General features: G+C 40.9%; 2 protein-coding genes across 2 annotated transcripts; both read right to left on the minus strand.

The window, feature by feature from the left end:
- Window positions 1-5,615: 5,615 nt before the first annotated feature.
- Window positions 5,616-10,713, minus strand: LOC124656261 (cysteine-rich receptor-like protein kinase 10). Its single transcript, XM_047195038.1, has 7 exons — window positions 9,915-10,713; window positions 9,614-9,724; window positions 9,328-9,503; window positions 6,710-6,920; window positions 6,297-6,537; window positions 6,056-6,206; window positions 5,616-5,973 (listed from the first exon to the last, which is right to left on the minus strand). The coding sequence occupies exons 1-7, from the start codon at window positions 10,711-10,713 to the stop codon at window positions 5,686-5,688; spliced, it is 1,977 nt and encodes a 658-aa protein (XP_047050994.1). The 3' UTR covers window positions 5,616-5,685.
- Window positions 10,714-15,634: 4,921 nt separating this feature from the next.
- On the minus strand, window positions 15,635-18,542 carry LOC124658061 (cysteine-rich receptor-like protein kinase 4). The gene is made up of 7 exons (XM_047196506.1): window positions 17,737-18,542; window positions 17,549-17,656; window positions 17,247-17,428; window positions 16,804-17,014; window positions 16,375-16,615; window positions 16,137-16,287; window positions 15,635-16,022 (listed from the first exon to the last, which is right to left on the minus strand). The coding sequence occupies exons 1-7, from the start codon at window positions 18,488-18,490 to the stop codon at window positions 15,720-15,722; spliced, it is 1,950 nt and encodes a 649-aa protein (XP_047052462.1). The 5' UTR covers window positions 18,491-18,542; the 3' UTR covers window positions 15,635-15,719.
- Between the last annotated feature and the right edge of the window lie 644 nt (window positions 18,543-19,186).

Consider the following 19,186-nt stretch of genomic DNA (forward strand, 5'->3'; position numbering starts at 1 on the left):
TATAACCCTTGAGTCACCCTTGTGGGGAAAATACTTTGCTGTCGCAACACTCTACACTTGGATTCCCAGCAACATAAGCTTGACAACAGGGTGGAAAGTCTTGTCATAGTCGATGCTCCAGCGCTGAGAGTACCCACGAACGACCCAACACGCCTTTTAGCGAGCGAGAGTGCCATCAGAGTGAAACTTCTGACGACAAATCCACTTGACGGTGACAATGTTTGCATGTGGAGGGTGAGGAACGAGAGACAAAGTGTTGTTGTCGACAAGAGCCCAGTGATCTTCGCCGCCATGGCAGAGAGCCGGCGAGAATCCTGCATCGCCTGACGGAACATGGTGGGGATGGGGGGCGACGGTGGAGTCCATGCCAGAAAGGTTCAGCCAGTACAAATGGCGCACTTGACATCCAGAGTGCGTGATCGAGCTCGTGGTAGCCCTCTGGTCGATGCAACATAAAAGGCGGCAGCGGCAGCACCCTTCACCGTCGTGGCAGCTTGCCGAGAGGCCGCAACAGCCTGGCGCGTGACGGCGGTGGTAGGCGAGGGGCCAACCACGGTAGGTTGTGGCAAGGAGGCAGGGGCCTCCTGGTGTGGTGCAGATGACGATGTCAATGGGCCCAGCGGAGCCAAGGGTGGTGCACCGAACAAGAAGTCGATTCGGCGGGGCGCTACATGCACGGGCGCCGATGAGGATGCTTCAAACTAAAATGGAAAAACGGTTTCACCGAAGAAAACGTGACGTGAGATTAGAATTTTCCCGGTGGTTGGATTACAGCGATAACCACGATGGTTAGACTAGTACCGAGCACTAAGCTTGTGTGTGGCAGTGAATAAAATGTCGGGATAGCATAGACATCCAAAGACACGAAGATTATCCGACCGTAGAGACGTGTGTATGGAACTTCAGAGTTTATGGCGGTACTAGGACCACGGTTTAGGAGGTAGGTGGCAGTAGCTAGATCCTTAGCCTAGAGGTGTTCTGAAAGACGAGCCTGGAACATATGGGTGCTAGTGTAATTAATGGTACGTATGGCACGTCCAGCTTTGTTGTTTTACCGGGAACTGTATGGACACGACAACCATAGGATGTACCATTTGTGGTGAGTAGAGTGTGAATAGGCTTGTTGAGGAATTCGGTGCCGTTCTCTGTCTGAAGAGAGTGAATAGTGACGCCGAACTAGGTGTGGCGTAGGCGGAAAAAAATCTGATAGTGTACGGGCAGCACATGATTTGTGACGTAAAGGAAAGAAACCAATAAAAATGTGAATAGTCGTCGACAATAATAAGATTGGAAAACCCAAGCTACTAATAATTTAAAATGTCCACAAATCACCATGTATCAAATCAAAGACGTCGCTACATGTGATAGTAGACTGACTGAACAATAGACATTACACTTGATAAAGTCTAGAAGCTCGAGAGCCGACATGGCATGGCAAGAGGTGAGCACGGCGCTGGTGCAACAAATCTGCAGTGGCGGTCACGACCACAGCGGTGCAGAACGACCAATATAAGCTGGTTTTTTTAGGAAATGTATAGAATTCTCTGTCACTATTACAACGAAGAATCACGCGACGAGTCTTCAGGAAAAAAACCAAAAGCATCAAACTCAATAGAACACATGTTATCGCAAACTTGCGAACTAAAAGAAAATTGCAAATAGAACACTGCTATACACACTATGGTGAAACCGATACGAACTGGTATTTCTATCTGGTACGATACGAAGTACGAACGAACGAAGTGAACCTTTTTCTTGGGATCGTGAACAAACAAAAAAACGCAACGTGTGAAACGTACCAAACCAAGGAAATTATTTTTCTTTTATTATTAGATATACATATACATATAGATCTAAATTAACTCATGTTGTTAAATACAGATATTTCATATATCTTTCGGCAATCGGATCAACCGAGTATCTTCAGGTAAAATATAGTGGTAATCACTTGTAAGTTGTATACTTGAATTTCCGAATCATGAGAAAATGAAACACCTCCTTCTATTTAAATCCCAAGCACAACTATATGTAGCACACAAACACTATTGTCGCAGGTGAAATTTGATCGAACAACATAAGAACGGCAAATGGCAGGCATATCCAAGTCTTGTAAATCTCTAGGGAGTTGATAGCATATATAACCAAGCATGATTTGTATAAAGAGAAAACGTTAGGTGCTACGTATTAAAACGCTACTTATTGATAAACCGATTGACGTGGGTATTATCCTTCGGATACCCAACATTGCTATACCCGGTACAGATTATGAAGATGGATCAGCACAAGGACTCAACAAGCTAGACCCATAAAGAATATCAATTTGGATTACAACAAAGAAGACTCTAATACGAATTCTGCTAGGACTCTTGTAAACCCTAGTCTGGTTTATATATAAAGCCAGGCAGGGGCACCCCTTAGGGCATATGGAGAAACAGAAAAACATAGAGGCGATACGTCTAGACATTGCAACCCGCAGATTAGAACTAGACTAGATACAACAACTCCGCCTATGGCGGCCTCCCGTACACATATATTCTTCATATAGTGGATTGCTAGCAAGACGTAGCGATCCTCCACCGCGGGGACGTGAACCCTGGGTACGTTGTGCCTTCTCTCGCTCCCGGAATCTCCATCGTCGCCTTCCGTCAACCCTAAACTCCTCATGGTGGGCATTACCAAGGAACCGTCTCGTCAATTGACGTTGTCTGTGGAAAACGCGACGACTGGATTTTGTTATCCGGGCGGAATCCTTCATCATCAACAAAGTTCAGATTGCGTTCTAGCAGAAGATCTACTCCGATAAGTTCATCATCGCCTGAAAATAAAAATAAACACCGGATCGGATCTCACCGGAGTCAGAGTCGTGCGATCACTTGGCGAACATGCGCTTACATGGAGCCAAACCTAGGCAAAATCAGCCAAAGAACAAGTCTAGATGTGAAGACTGGATTAAAAAAAGACACTTCAGATTAGAGTAGTTGATGAATACAACCTCTCGTGGAAACTACAGTCGCCACGACAAGCTGACGTCTAACTAGCGACAAATCTGCTCACATGCCCAAGTTACGAGGAAAGAAAGCAATCAGGAGCAAACATGCATTATGAAAAGCACTCTGGCCCATTGAGTTGACGGACGAAGAAAAATTATGGAGCATACACAAGCAAAACGGAGCTGCTACAGGTCTACCAGATTTAATGGTCGCGCATCCATTTTTGTGCCGTAATTTGTCTGCAGATCAGGAATAATCTTCGACTACTCTGCTCGGTCGACCGCGCCCGCCAACGCGCATTGGTTGCACTCGGGGCTTACCTGTCTTGGACCCGATATTGCGGACTCGATATATTCGTGTGCTCGCCCGTCGCGGATCCACCATATCAACTACGTCTTCTTCATCGGCCACGCCGGCCAGGCGCCGCGCGGCTACATCGACTATTTATGGTCGGGTGATTGCTTCACCGGGCGGCCTGCCACATCAACTATTTTTTTATTGCGCAATTATTTCGACTCCATCCACCATGCGACCTGCTACCACATTGGCCTCGTCGCAGACGAGCTAATGGCTTCATCATCTATGATTATCAATGGATTTATCTTCTTCGACTCTAGATATATCTTCTCCCGATGCACTCCCGAGTCAATGGCTTCATTATTTATGGTTATCAATGGATTTATCTTCTTTGGCTCTGGATGTATCTTCCCTCGATGCACTCTCGGGTCAATGGATTCATCATCTATTGATTCAATGGATTTATCTTCTATGTCTATATAATATTGATCCGATACATTCTCGGGTCAGTGGATTCATCGTTTGGAATATTCAATGGATATCATCTTATATAATATTGATCCAATGCACTTCCATCGGGAGCGCTGGAATTACTCGGGGGCTCCTAGAATATCTTCGGCTATTACAACTATCACTCCCATCGGGAGCGCTGGTTCGCTGGAATTCAATAAAACATGAAGAAACCTTATACTCGGGGGCTGCGAAGTTTTTATCTTGTAATTTTCGTCGAAAGCCTCAGGGAACATGCGAGTGCTGCAATCGATGGAAAATAAATACGGCTCAGCAAGATATGTTGCGATTACTACTGGTCCATCGGGCTGCAACGTGAACTGATCACTCACAACTTGTTGATGACCACCATACAACAAAATATACGGCTCGGTAAGATGAAATGAGTCCGTCGTGCACATGGTTCCCTCATTGACTCGGGGGCTGCTGCCGACATAATACAAACAAATATACGGCTCGAGTAAGATGAAATGAGTCCGTCGTGCACATGGTTCCTCGTTGACTCGGGGGCTGCTGCCGACATAATACAAACAAATATACGGCTCGAGTAAGATGAAATAAGTTTGTCGTGCACATGGTTCCCTCGTTGACTCGGGGGCTCCTGCCAACATAATTCAAAATCATCGGCTCCTCCGGGACATCATCCAAATCATCGACTCCTCCGGAACATCATCAAAATCATCAACTCCTCCGTGGCATCATCAAAATCATCGACTCCTCCGTGACATCATCTAAATCATTGACTCATCTGTGACCTCATCAAAATCATCAACTCCTCTATGACATCGTCAAAATCATCGACACCATCAAAAGCATCCAAATGTTCTCGGAACTCGAAGAAATCTACGGTATTCAACTTAGCATTTTACACCCTATACATGAATACTTCATATTCATCTACATGCTCGGGGGCTACTCCCATCGGGAGCGCTGGCCATGCACCCGATAAAAAGATGGAAGCCTCGTCGATAAAGAAGAATGGACCCGAAGATTCTAATAATCCAGCTCTTCGCCATCTCTCGAAGCTTGCACCGTTTTGAAGACCCGATAGATTTAAAAGTATCGGATGATAGGATAATTTAAAGACGTCAACATCAACATCAAGCTCTTCGAGTAGTACAACTTGAGTCTACGCACGGGTGCAACCACCCATCCATAGACTAGGGGGCTACTCCCATCGGGAGCGCTGGCCGCGCACCCGATAAAGAATAACTTCGACTCTACATCAAGCACAAGATTCAACAGATGATCAAGACATTCGGACAATGACAACTTTAGTCCCTGCCCGAAGCTTCACTTCGGCCAGACACTCGGGGCCTACTGATGTGGGCATTACCCTTCGGGCACCCAACATTGCTATACCGGGTATAGATTATGAAGATGGACCAGCACAAGGACTCAACAAGCTGGACCCACAAGTAATATCAACTTGGATTACAAGAAAGAAGACTCCAATACGAATTATACTAGGATTCTTGTAAACCATAGTCTGGTTGATATATAAAGTCGACAGGGACACCCATTAGGGCATATGGAGAAACGAGAAAAACATAGAGGTGATACGCCTAGACATCACAACCCGCAGATTAGAACTAGACTAGATACAACAACTCCGCTTATGGCGGCCCCCTGTACACATATATTCATATAGTGGATTGCTAGCAGGACGTAGCGATCCTCCACCGCAGAGACGTGAACCTGGGTATGTCGTGCCTTCTCTCGCTCCCGGAATCTCCATCGCCGCATTCTGTCAACCCTAAGCCCCTCATGTTGGGCATTGTCGAGGAACCGCCTCGTCACCGATATAGAGAGAGTATATAATACAAGTAAATTACATTTGAGGTGATATACTTATTCTGTCCAGTAGGGACTATATACAAATGAAAAACTATCTAGCCGTTGTGGTAGATATGATCACATCGGTAGTAGTACCCGATGCCTCTTCATTACCTACCCTTAGATGGAAGTATGGTGGGTGCTTAGGCTCCCGTTGGATCATGGTCTCTCCGCTTAACATTGCGATCACATCCAACATGGTTGGTCGATCTGATGCATTCTCTTGTACACATAAAAGCGCAATGTTAAGGCACATCATCATTTCTACCGAGTGATACTTGGGAAGCAATGACACATCAACCAGCTCGGTCCATCTTCCCTCTTCCCATAACTGCCATGCCTGTTTAATATGGCATCACTCACTTAGATATGAGACATGATGTAATCAATGTTTTCATGAGATATGGATATTATGCACTCACATATCCAATAAAACTGATGAACCCTCCGCATTGGTTGCTACCAGAATTCTTTTTCCCGCTAAGGATCTCAAGAATTAATACACCAAAGCTGAATACATCAGATTTGGTAGAGAAGAGGCCCTCGGAAGCATACTCGGGAGCCATGTAGCCACTAAAATGATATAATGATAAATATGAAGTTAATATATGGTTAGATTTCAATAAATAAGTTCATAAATTTACCAACTGATAGGAAACTTACTATGTACCAACCACTCTTCTTGTCGTGTTTTCTTCAATGTTATTTGAGGTGGAAATTTTCGCTAGTCCAAAATCTGAAATTTTAGGATTCATTTCGGTGTCCAAGAGTATGTTACTTGGTTTAAGATCTCGATGTATGACACGTAACCGAGAGTGCTTATGTAGGTAAAGAAGTCCTTCTGCAATTCCTTCAATTATCGCAAGACGTTTGTTCCAGTCCAATAAAACTTTTTTATTTTCATCTGCACATGTGAGCTAAAAGTTAATTAGGTTAACAGAGAAATTGACATTTTTTTAAAAGGGGAAGCCCTGGCCTTTGCATCAAATACCTATAACTTATTGAGAAGTTCAACTATATACATGAGGCTGGTACAACTATATTTAACATATCATTCCAAAAGTTCAAATATATACCAAATATGAAGAAGTCGAGGCTTTTGTTTGGTAAGTATTCATAGATCAGTATTTTCTCTTCTCCTTGAGAGCAACATCCCAAGAGTCTAACCAGGTTCCTGTGTTGAAGCTTTGCTATTAGCTCGACTTCATTCTTGAACTCTATGAAGCCTTGTCCTGAATTTGAAGCGAGTCTCTTAACTGCTATCTCGCTTCTATCCGGAAAGTGTCCCTAGGGGAAGATATTAAAATATTCTTTAAAGATATTATGTCGCAATACATTTTCTACAAGATACACAAGTTAACCCACGATTACTAATTATAGAGTAAACTGGATCAATTCTTTTCCACTTCATTATTGTACTATATATGCTATGATGAGGCTATGTTAGGATGCTATTTTCTTTCACGTATGGGATTAAATTGGAAAAAACTTGAAAGATAAAATGTATATATTTATACTTTTCTGATTGTAGAAGTAGGATTATAATAGATCTGCCGACTTCTATCAAATGTTTGGGGGGGGGGGGGGGGGTTATTAAAATATACCTGGTGAATACGTTTGAAAAATTACAACAAGGGAAATTATCATCATTTCTACTAATCTATGGCACGATTATTTTGTTCCCTAAGAAAGAAAACACAATTCAAATTCAGAGTATAGGACAATTTGTTTGAAATGTGAGCTTCAAAATTTGCACAAAGGTTGGTAGAAATAGGGTTATGGAGGTCGCACGTGGGGTAATTAGACCAAAGCAAAGGGTGTGCATGCCAGGGAAACATATCTTAGAAGGTGTACTGATTTTGCACGGGACTATCCACTAACTTCATAGGAACAAATTAGATGGTGTACTGCTTAAAATCGATTTTGAGAAGGCCTATGATAAGATACAGTGGCGCCTTGTTTGCAGTAAGTGCTGAGAATGAAAGGCTTCGACCCTAAATGGTGTCAATGGATAGATCATTTTGTTAGTGAAGCAAGTGTAGATATTAAAGTAAATGATGATATTGGGAACTATTTCTAGACTAAAAAAAGATTCAGGCAAGGTGATCCGCTATCACCCATGTTGTTTGATCTTGTGGAGGATATGTTAGAAATTTTAGGTGAACAATTCAAAGAAGATGCGCAAGTAGAAGGCCTCATACCTCATCAGGTTGAGGGAGGAATGTCTATTTTTCAATATGTCGATGCCACAATTATTTTTATTGACACTGATATACAAAAATCATTGAGTATGAAACTGATACTTTTGGCGAGCAAATTGTTGTCATATGGGTTCCGTTTGGTTCTCATTAACTCTACTCCCTCTGGTTCATATTACTTTCCACTAGTATGAATGTACCTAGAAATAAAATATGTCTAGATACATCTATATTAGTGGCAACTAATGTGGATCGGAGGGAATATCATAACTAGTCTTCCGATGTTTATGTTTTCATTCTTTAAAATACTCAAAGGGTTAAGGAAAAGATTGGGCTTTTTTTGCTCCAGGTTTTATTGACAAAGTGATGGTCATAAAAAAAATTAGGCTTACAAAATGGAACATCATTTGTCGCCCAAAGAACCAAGGCGGTCTTGGAGTAGAGGTTCTTGATATTAAGAAAATATGTTTATTGGGAAAATGGCTTTTTAAATTAATGACCAAACAAGGTGTATGTCAAGAGTTAATAAAAAAATCTACTCTCAAAATCCATGTCCCAAGTTAATTTCAAATCGAAGGATTAACCGTTCTGGAGAGGCCTCAACTCATGAAGGTGAAATATGATTTCTTCAACAGAGGATCCTTCCATGTAGGAAATGGAGAGGATACTCCTTTTGGGGAAGACACGTGGTTACAAATACCCATTTGTATACAACAGATATCCACCTATTTAGATGTATTCACTTGGGAATTAATTAGTATTGGATATTTTACGATCATATCACTTTATCTAGACAACATGAATAACCATACGAGATTCCCTCGCAGGTACACTTTAAAAATAAAGAACCACTAGAAAATATGATTTTCATGTGACCGAGTGCTTCTTACTAAAGATAACTTAGTAAAGAGAAATTAGCAAGGTAGTAAAAATGATATTTTATGATCAAGATGAAACAGTTCAATATTTATTCATATCTTGCCCGCTAGCAAAGACTGTTTGACTGATTGTATATATGGCTTTTTAATATAATGCCCCCAACAAATGTTACACAACTTTTTGGGAACCGGCTAAGGCGAGTAGTTAAAAAAGATAAATCACAAATATGTGTAGGAGTATGTACTTTACTTTAGACCAATGCAAACTCTACTTCTTTTATGCATGTTATTCTGCTGGCTAAGCATTGAACTTGTATGTGGTTCAACCTATAGCCAACGGAGAAGCGAGAAGATTTCGATTGGGTGGAACCAGCTGAAGATGGTTGATCGGGATTTATACAGCTTGTGCAAGTAGTGTTTTGATATTCTTCGGATAACTTCATTCTATGTTGTCTTCCATTTTTTTCCAATGGCTGATCCATGTATCCACATATATGACCCATGAGGTTCGGATTTTGTAATAATTGATTGGTAATAAAGTAAAAGAAGGTTGTATGCATCAATCAATGCAGAGGTTTGAAAAAAGAAGTAGGTTATAGACATGTGTTATATTTGTACCTTATATACAGGGCCGAATCCACCTTGTCCCAGTTTGTTTTCTTCGGAAAAATTACATGTAGCCTCTAATATGTCATGGAAGTTATAAACTGAAAACTCCGCTCCCATTTCCCAAACAATTTCATGATCTTGTCCTTGAGATTTGTGAGAGCTCTTTTCTGCTAGTCTTGTTGTACCTGAAAAATAAGTAATTTGTGCAATCGGTCGATTTATTTAATTATGGTTATTTAGGTAAGCGCAATACATATATTCGGATGAACATTTCACTGGTAACTAATTTAACTACCTTTTCTGAATCTTCTTCCCAGGCGACGACGGTAAAGGATGAAGCAAACTACTACTAGTGCCACAGGAGCAGCTACACATATAGCAATCACCCAAGGTTCTGTTCCACGTCCTTTCAAATTTGAACAGACATATGCAAGAATTATCACAAGTCTTTAATTAATAATATCATGACAAATTGACAATTACTTTTGCCTGGTTACTGAAACAAAACAAAATTATCATAACATGTCAAGTTTTGGGCATTTAACATGATTACTGAAACTAAATTAATTAAATTTCATCACAGCTCGTAATCATACTTTTGCCTGGCGGCGCCGGAGCGATGGACGATGGATTGATTCGCCTTGTGGGTTGGTCGAAGAACATAAACGCCTCGAACCTGATGTTGCAGCGCAGCACGAAGATCCGTCCTCCCAGTCGCATGGAAGTGGTGGCGTTGACCATGCCGTTGAGCCGCTGAAGGCACGCGAGGCAGTCGCCGGCGGACAGGTCCGGCGTGCACTGCGCCAGGGAGTAGAGCGTCTGGACGGAGTCCATGACCGTGGTGGCGTACCGCCTCGCAGTGTCGGCGGCCGCGTCCTGAGCCGTCACCGTCAGTAGGTTGTGGACGTCGGCGGAAACGACGCTGGCAGTGCCGTCGCCAGAGATGTTGTTCGAATTCCACGATTGGAAGAGCGTGGAGTTCTCGGTGATACCATTGGCTGGGCTGAGGAAGTCGTTGTCGCCGGAGAAGCCGACGACGCACCCTGACCGCTGTGTGTCGTCGTACTCGTAGTAGACAGCGGCGCCCTTGCGGTTCGGGCAAGCCTGCTGCGCGTCCTGGAACGAGGCGGCGACGCAGTCTCTGCACGCTGTGTCGTTGGCGAAGTCGCCGCGGCAGAGCGCGAGCGCGTGCACCGCGTCGGGGGACTGGCCGGTGCTGCCGGCGGCGAATAGCTGTGGAGAAGAGGATGCGTTGCTAGCGAGTGTGGTGGCGAGGACGGCAAGATTGGACTGGTAGGTGCTGTTGGCCGTGTAATTGCCGCCGTTGCCGCAGAGCTCCGCTGTTGCCGTTGCCGACAGCGGCATCAAGAGGAGGAGGAGCAGGACGAGCATCATGCTCGTTTTTGCATCGACCCTTTGGAAAAAATGTAACGAGAGAAAGATTATTCGGTGGCTGGCCTTTGTCCCTTTTAGCAGTCAGTCTCAGTCGAACAGTCAAAAACTATGAAATCGTCAATCACGGGGTCCCGTTGATTGAATAATTATTCACCGCCCAGCACGATCTAATAGAGGAAGCTCACTCCATAAACTGATGTTGAAGTAATCCATCCATGCATCTATCTATGTATCTATCTATCTATTATATACTAAAAGCACAATACGAATGTTTAAAATTTAAAATAGAGACACACCGTTAATCCACATCATTCTAATTATTTTGATGGTTAGATCTAAAATTCATGGTTAGGATTTAATAGGAGTCTAATGGTTACGTAAATGTATAATCGTGTTTAACACGTTCAACTATGTATAATTTATAAAAGAAAATTGCATCATATAAGACCAGATAAGTTAACAAAAAAATATTCCATCCGTTCCGACCTAGCTTGGCCCGAGCCATGCCATTGCTCTTTTGTTCCTACCCAAACCGGTCAGGTTGTCCTGCCAATGGAAAGAACAAAAAATAAGATGCGTGCCTAGAGTGGACTCCATGAACAGAAGACCTTCCAAAAAAAAAAACGTTCAGATGACAGCCTGTTTTTTTAAGTGATGTCATATCAGCGTATAGAACTATCTTTTACGTGCTCCATTAGTAATTTAGTACGCAAGTTTATTTTAGATTCTTATATTTTTAATAAGAGTATAATGGTTACGTAAATGTATAATTATGTTTGACACGTCCGAGTATATGTACAAATTAGAAAAGGAAACTACTGCACCAGATAAGACCAGATAAAATGTGAGTAGATTTGACCGGTTCATGTTGTTTGTTCAAATCACGCGTATGTTTCTAGGACTCCAGCTATGTTAGATTAACAAAGTCCATGTAACTTTAGTCCGTGTTAGTTATACGCGCAAAGTCTCTATGTAATACTAGAGGAATACCAGAACCGATCAATCCATCGTGTATTGGATTCGTGCATGTATGTTAAGCGTATATTGGGCTATAAAGTATAAATTGTATTCCTTTTCTAGCGTGTTTTGTAAGGAGAGACCTGCTTGTGATACGTAGTTAGGATTTAACAAGAAATTGGTATTCATACAGCCGGCAAATTCCTATTGACTTGATTTATGTAGATAGACTCTAGGCCGACTATAGCCATATAGGGGAAGCTAATACCAAAACGAAACTTTGATGACAATATAACTTGATGGCTGGTCTATTCTGATTTCAACCATATCTGAAGAAAACCTTGAAGCACGATGATGAAAAAAAAACACTGAAACCTGATTACTATGTAACAACAGCTAAGCTACACGATCATGTTTTAATTTACACATGTGATATGTGTGTCACCGGAACTACTATAAACTAGAAAAATTGATGGAAACCTAAGGGGAAAAACCTATGAGCAACTCTGAAAAGAAAAGATTTGTACATGTCATACCTAATAAATTAAATATTAAACATAAAACTGAATATCCAAGTATACAGAATAATTTCACACATGGGGCCACAAAGACATATGTCCGAACTGAACAAAATATCACAGAAACAACAAAATCAAACAAGCGGAACGACATAAAAACACACGGAGACAGATAACTTAATTTAAAATTTGATGTTCAACTCTCGCAACAAAAATCCAGAGCATGTCGTTTAAACCACTATCAAACTGTAGTAGATTAATAACACATGAACGATTATATGAATGAATTTGCTACAACGAAGTGTCCACCTACTTGAGAGTCCCTAGCTAGGAAAACTACCAGAACTTGATTACAGTAATCACAAAGAGATGTAATGGATATTTCCTTATGTTTGCATTAAAAGGTTAATTTTAAAATAATAAAAAATAAATTATATCACATCTCACACAAAAGTAAATTCCCTCTTTATTTTCCAGATATGGAAGGAGACTCAAGGCTGGGATTCAACCTTCATACATATGTTTAACATTAATTGGGGTACTCAATGAAAGAAAGTCTTAGTGTTGATAAATTATTTTTTATGTCATGTCAATAAGCTAATTGGTTTTCTTAACGTGTTTGAAAAATCAAACATCATTTTCCAATGATTAAAGGGACCATAATTATTATCCGGAGCATGCCATAATCAGAAGGCAGACGAAGGATGCATGTTTGATCAACATTTTGATTTTTGTACACTATTGCACATGTGAGTCTCAATAGGATTTAAGTATAAATTTTAATGACATAATCATAATTCACCACCAAATTATAGATAATAAAATATATTACAAGCGATAGTATATTTAGCTTTGCATTTCCTGCCACCAAATATTAATATAAATGAACTATAAGTTTATTCCACACACTTCCGACACACCAAAAATTATGCCCTCGCAACATTTCCTGCCACCAAATATGAATATAAATGAACTATAAGTTTATTCCACACACTTCCAACACACTAAAAATTATGCCCTCGCATTTGCGAGCGCCACCTTGCTAGTTATGTAATAAAAATAAAATAGAGGTGTCACGTTAATCCACATCATCAAAATTACAGTTACATCTGCAATCTACAGTTAGAATTTAACAATCGATTGCGTAACTTTATCGTCAAGTCGCGAACACTATGCAAATAATACTTATACTTTGGATTCACCCGGCACGAGGTAAATTGGTCACCACACAAAGCAGTGCCAAGATAAGAAGAAAAAAAGGATATGCTTAGATGAAGCACCCTGCACAATAAGAATTGTACAGAAACACAACCAAACGTTTTGTTGCCCCAGTAAACCTCAACAGTCAAGTAGTCAACATACATGCAAACGTACCAATATTTTCCTTTCCTTCCATGCGTGGCCACGTACAAAGGAGGATAAGAAGCAAAACTAATTCCGATCATAGCAAGGATGAAATTAAAATATATTCACCATACTACTAACAATTCAAATAATGTTGTAAGACAATCATTCACATGTTTTCTATTTGGTTTCATGCATACACTGCCATCTAGAATTTTCACAATCTTGGCCACGTAAAATACTCGAGATAAGACGTGTCTAAATATATTTAAATATATCTATCTTTTATATGTGAAAAACAATATACAAATATTTAATATAACCACCACGTTAAGCCACATCATTGTGTAAGTACAAAATTATGTGTGGATTTTGTACACGCACGCATGGGTGTGGGTGTGTTCTAGACCGTCAATTTATTCTTCCAGATTTCCGCTTGTCTTGATAGATGAAAATATTATTTTGTCTCTCCTCATTTTATCCGAATCTCAAAGCAAAACGGACGGTGATAGAAACACCCACACATTCAAAACAAAAAAGTACAAAAGTATTTCATGTTGGATCCAAGATTGGTGGCTAGGATTTAACCAAAAAATATTAGTTATGTCATTCAGTAATCTGGTTTCACATGTTCAATAATAAAAAAAATATACAAATGTTTAATAGAGCCACCACGTTAAGCAACATCATTTAAAAATTTGATAGTTTGATCTAGAATTGTGGCTAGGATTTAAGAGAGATTATAGTAACGTAATTTAGTAATATGTTTTTTTCACATGTTCAATATTGAAGCTACTTATCAATTATAAAAGTAATAGATATAATGTGGAATCTATTATATAAAACGAACTAATATGACATGCAATTTTTTTTGGTCAATTCTATATATCAACATAGCACTCTGTATGCGCTCTCTAGAAATATTAGAAAATATAGTAATAAGAGTACTTGTCATTTTAAAGAGAGATCATAATTTGTATCCAATATTATGCTTATAATGCAAATCTATCTATCTATTATATACTCAAAATACTAAATTCAATATACAGATCTTTAACACAGTCAGAACGTTATACCACACCATCAGTATTATTTTAACTAAATCTCAAAAAAATATTATTTTTAACTGTTAGATCTATAATTTTAGTAGGGAATATTTAAAAAATTACATATATTTTGTGAGAATAAATTAGGTCATATTTGACACGTACATGTCCCCGTCCCGTAGGAAAAACTAAAAGGAGTCGAGAGGCTTCCTAAAAAAAGAGTGTGGAGGCAATGATTACTTATAGCATCAGTCTCCAACTTTTTTTTAGCCTCAACCCCTGTTTTATAAATTACAGGGATATTCACACCCGCAGGTGGATCTACTAGCCAAACTAATCGGTCAATGTCACTGTGAACAGCAAACCTTTTGGATGAACAATCCAAGTGAACCAACGAGGAGGAGAAGATAGTCCGACTACACCTAATTGACGTTATGTCTAGACTCTACATCCTCTACGCGTTTAACTTGAAGTAATCATGTGATTTTTATGATATTATTTTGCATGGGAGAAATTTTAACTTGTGCTAGTGACCTAGTGTAGCCACACCCGTCCTCCAATAGATTCTAGACACAACAATATATGAAGGCATACATTTCCTTCTTGGTCGAGTCATGGTGGAGTTAGTTTCACATTTTAAAAAAAGCTGATCATGGTCAGTCGGAACTAAGAGAGTGCATGACTGTTGATAGTGTGACTGGAAAAAAATTCGAGTATCAGCGAGCTGGTGGTTTATGGTACTTTGGGAAAAGTCATGAACTGATGCTGGTGAGAATGATGTGCGTGGTGCTTTGGGCATAACTATTGAACTTATGCAAGTGAAAGCGATGGCTGAGAAAAAGATAGTTTCACACCCTATACTTGGTGTGCTTGTGGTCGCAACTGTGACTAGTTGCTTTGCTCTATTGTGCCCTAGGTCTAGTTTGCTTAAGTTGTTTTCCCTTTGTGAGATGTTTTGTGTAGATTCCTCTGATTGAAGTTCATCGCTTACCATGCAAAATGTTCTACAACGAATTGTTTAAATATTAATGTAATACGATGGAACAACAAATTATATATCCAAATAGGAAGGCAGCGACCAGTTAAACTTTCACATGAATATACATTAGGATACTAGAAACCACATAACACGTCTAAAACTCTATCTCCCAACTACAACAGATATGGTCATATCATTAATACTACATGACTCAGTAGTGGTGGACGGCTCTTCATTTCCTACCCTAACATTGAAGTACGCCGGTTGCATGGGCTCAGCAAGGATCATAGTGTCACTACTCAGCATTGATTTAACATCTGTCATGGTTGGTCGATCTTCTGCATTCTCTTGTACACACAACAAGGCTATGTTAATGTACCTCATCATCTTCACCAAGTTAATTTTGGGAAGCAATGTTGCATCAACGATATCAGCCCACCTTCCTTCTTCCCACAATTGCCACGCCTGTTTGCAATTTTGAGGTTGTATTATATCATCGAGTTTGTAAAAAATGTAGGGTGCATGGAAAATTAAAGAAAAAACATGTTTAAATTCTTATGTGTATGTTCATGATCTCACATATCCAAGAAGGTTGATGAAATCTCCACATTGTTTGCTTCCCGAATTCCGTATCCCGCTAAGTATCTCGAACATAATAACACCAAAGCTGAAGACATCGGATTTAATAGAGAAGATGCCCTCTGAAGCATACTCAGGCGCCATATAGCCACTAAAATGATATATGATAAATGTCAAAATTATTTTATATACTGATTTTATAATATAAATATTTATAGTAGAAATTTCTGAAACTTACTATGTACCAACCACTCTTCTTGTGATGTTTCCTTCATTGTTATTTGAGGTGAATATTTTTGCTAGCCCAAAGTCTGAAATCTTTGGATTCATTTCGTTGTCCAAGAGAATATTGCTTGGTTTAAGATCTCGATGTATGACACGCAGACGGGAGTGCTTATGTAGGTAAAGAAGTCCATGCGATATTCCTTCAATTATTGCTATGATATTGGACCAATCTAGTAAAGCTCTTGTCTTTTCATCTGCACATTTTCAGTTATATAGTAATGTAACAGAAGAAAAAAGGATGCAAAATGATGAAGTACAAGTCAGTTGCCGAGGGAGTACACTATACTAATGGGTCTAACAGAAACAAAATGTCTGGGTCAATCCTTAGCAATTCTGATGTGCTGATAAAAAGTATGTAGATTCAGTTCAGAAATGCAAATACCAAAGATGAAGAAATCCAAGCTTTTGTTTGGCAAGTATTCATAAACCAATATTTTCTCCTCTTCCTGAGAGCAACATCCCATGAGCCTAACCAAATTACTATGCTGGAGTTTGGCTATGAGTTGGACTTCATTTTTGAACTCTGTGAAACCTTGTCCTGAATGTGAAGCAAGTCTCTTCACTGCTATATCCAATCCATCAGGAAGCTTGCCCTGGGAAAAAAAATGTTTTTCAAAAGTAAGGCTCTTCCAGTTCGCACCCAAATCCTCTAGGTTGGGGCTTCGCTTCCCCTTAACAAAAAATATCAGGTAGGTTGGTCATAAGAACCTAGTCTTATTAATTGATTCAGTTGATAATAACTATAATCCATTAAATCATGTTAGCAGCCTAAAGTAGTTCCTAATAAAATATAAACATAACACAGACACACATACACTAATTTACCTTGTAGACAGCACCAAATCCACCTTGTCCAAGTTTGTTTTCTTCTGAAAAATTATTTGTCGCCTCTAGTAGCTGTTCAAAGTCAAACACGGAGAAGTCTGAATTTTTTCCTTGCCAAACTAGTTGTTCCTCTCGTGCCGAATCCTCAAAACGCCTTGATCCTTGTAGTCTCAGCACTTTGCCTGAATATATGATTGAGGCCATGTGTAATTTCTCTTGAATCATAGTTACATTATCTTGATATAGAAGTACGAGTATATTAGTTGGAGGTGGATATTGGAATCAGAAACAAATTAGCATACCTTTTCTTTGCTTCTTGAGCCGACGAGAGTATAAGAAGACGCACAGAAATGTTACTGCAGCTAGAGGAACTAGAACTATGGGAATTGCCCACAGCTTGCTCATACGCCCTGACATATATGGTAACCAAGCGTGAAAATAATGATGATAAGGCAGAAATTGCAATCAGAAGTCAGGTTAACGGATTTACTCTTGTGTTCACTCGGAATCGGAGGTAGTGGCGACGGCGGCCCGAGAATTAGCATGGGTTGGCCTTGGTAGAACTGCGACGCATCGTATCTGAAATTACACCGTATAAAACTCATCTGCCCACCCATGCGAAGGGCCATGGTGGAGTTGACCATGCCGAGGAGGCGACGGAGGCACGCCAGACAGTCGCCGGCGGATAGGTCCGGCGTGCACTGCGCCAGGGAGTACACCTTCGGAAAGTTGGTGCCGCTGTCCACGACCCCCGTGGCGAACCGCCTCGGTGCTGCACTGGCCTTCTCCACGGTCCCCAGCAGCAGGTCGTGGATGAGGCCAGCGATGAGGGGCACGTCGCCGGTGACGTTCTTGACGTTCCATCTTTCCAAGCGCAGAACACCGTCGTCGATTTCGCCAAGGATGTCGGTGGCGTTGTAGACGATGGTGCAGTCGGCGTAGTAGAAGCCGGCCCCGTAGCACTGCACGCCAGGTGGCGTAGCGTTGGAGATGATTTCGAACTTGTTGGCGATGCAGTTGGCACAGGTGGAGTCATCGAGGATGTCACCGCGGCAGAGGGCGAGCGCGTAGACAACGTCGGGAGCCTGGCCGACGATGGCGGTGGCGAAGTGTACCGGGGATGAGGAGGTTTTGTTGGGGAGGGTGGCGGCCACGGCCTTGACGTTGTCGCAGAATACGGCGAACTGGGCGGCCGCCTGGAAGGGCGTGAGGCTGCTCAGTAGGAGCAGCAGAATGATCGCCATATGGCTAGAAGTGCTTCTTGTTCTTCTTCTCGCATTCAAGATGATAACTCGGTTACTGCCTTTATCTAGGTCTATCACCAGACCACCATCCCTCACCTGTAATTTCATTTTATCGAAACTTTTTTTCAGGTGATTTCTTCCCTGGTCAACATATGAAACGATCAAGCATAACCAAGCATGCTTAATTTCTCGAATCATTCTTGACCTCACGTGGTCTTCGGTAAGTCGCATGCCATCTAGCTAGGGTAGAACAGTTCGGTGGATTTTCTTCGTTTTTCTTTCGAATCAAAACTAAAACGCGCTTCTATTTTGTCAGGAGCTTTGATATTTTCTTCTTTAGCAATGTTATCTGCACAAGTTTTTCCATTTGTCTTTGTAAGTATGTTCCTGGCCGTCCGATATAAGCAAGTTTTTCCAGTTCCATCTTTCAGAATGGACCAATGCTAGCATCGTCCGGTGTCGATCACTTTCCTGTGAACAACACATGTACTAGCAACAAATAATTTCCACACAACGTCTTGACTAGGGCACTGTGGTGCAGGCATTATTGGAACTCAAATATCAGAACAACCGAAAGTCAATCCCAAGCTACTTAATTAGTGGGGTGATGATTCCTCTCTCCGGCAGGGTGCCGGAGGCGATCTTCAGAACCCCCGAGATGAGTTGACGGCGGCGGCGTCATCGGTAACTTTTCTC

The sequence above is a fragment of the Lolium rigidum genome, chromosome 5, assembly GCF_022539505.1.
Source record: "Lolium rigidum isolate FL_2022 chromosome 5, APGP_CSIRO_Lrig_0.1, whole genome shotgun sequence".
In the NCBI taxonomy this organism is placed as follows: domain Eukaryota; kingdom Viridiplantae; phylum Streptophyta; class Magnoliopsida; order Poales; family Poaceae; genus Lolium; species Lolium rigidum.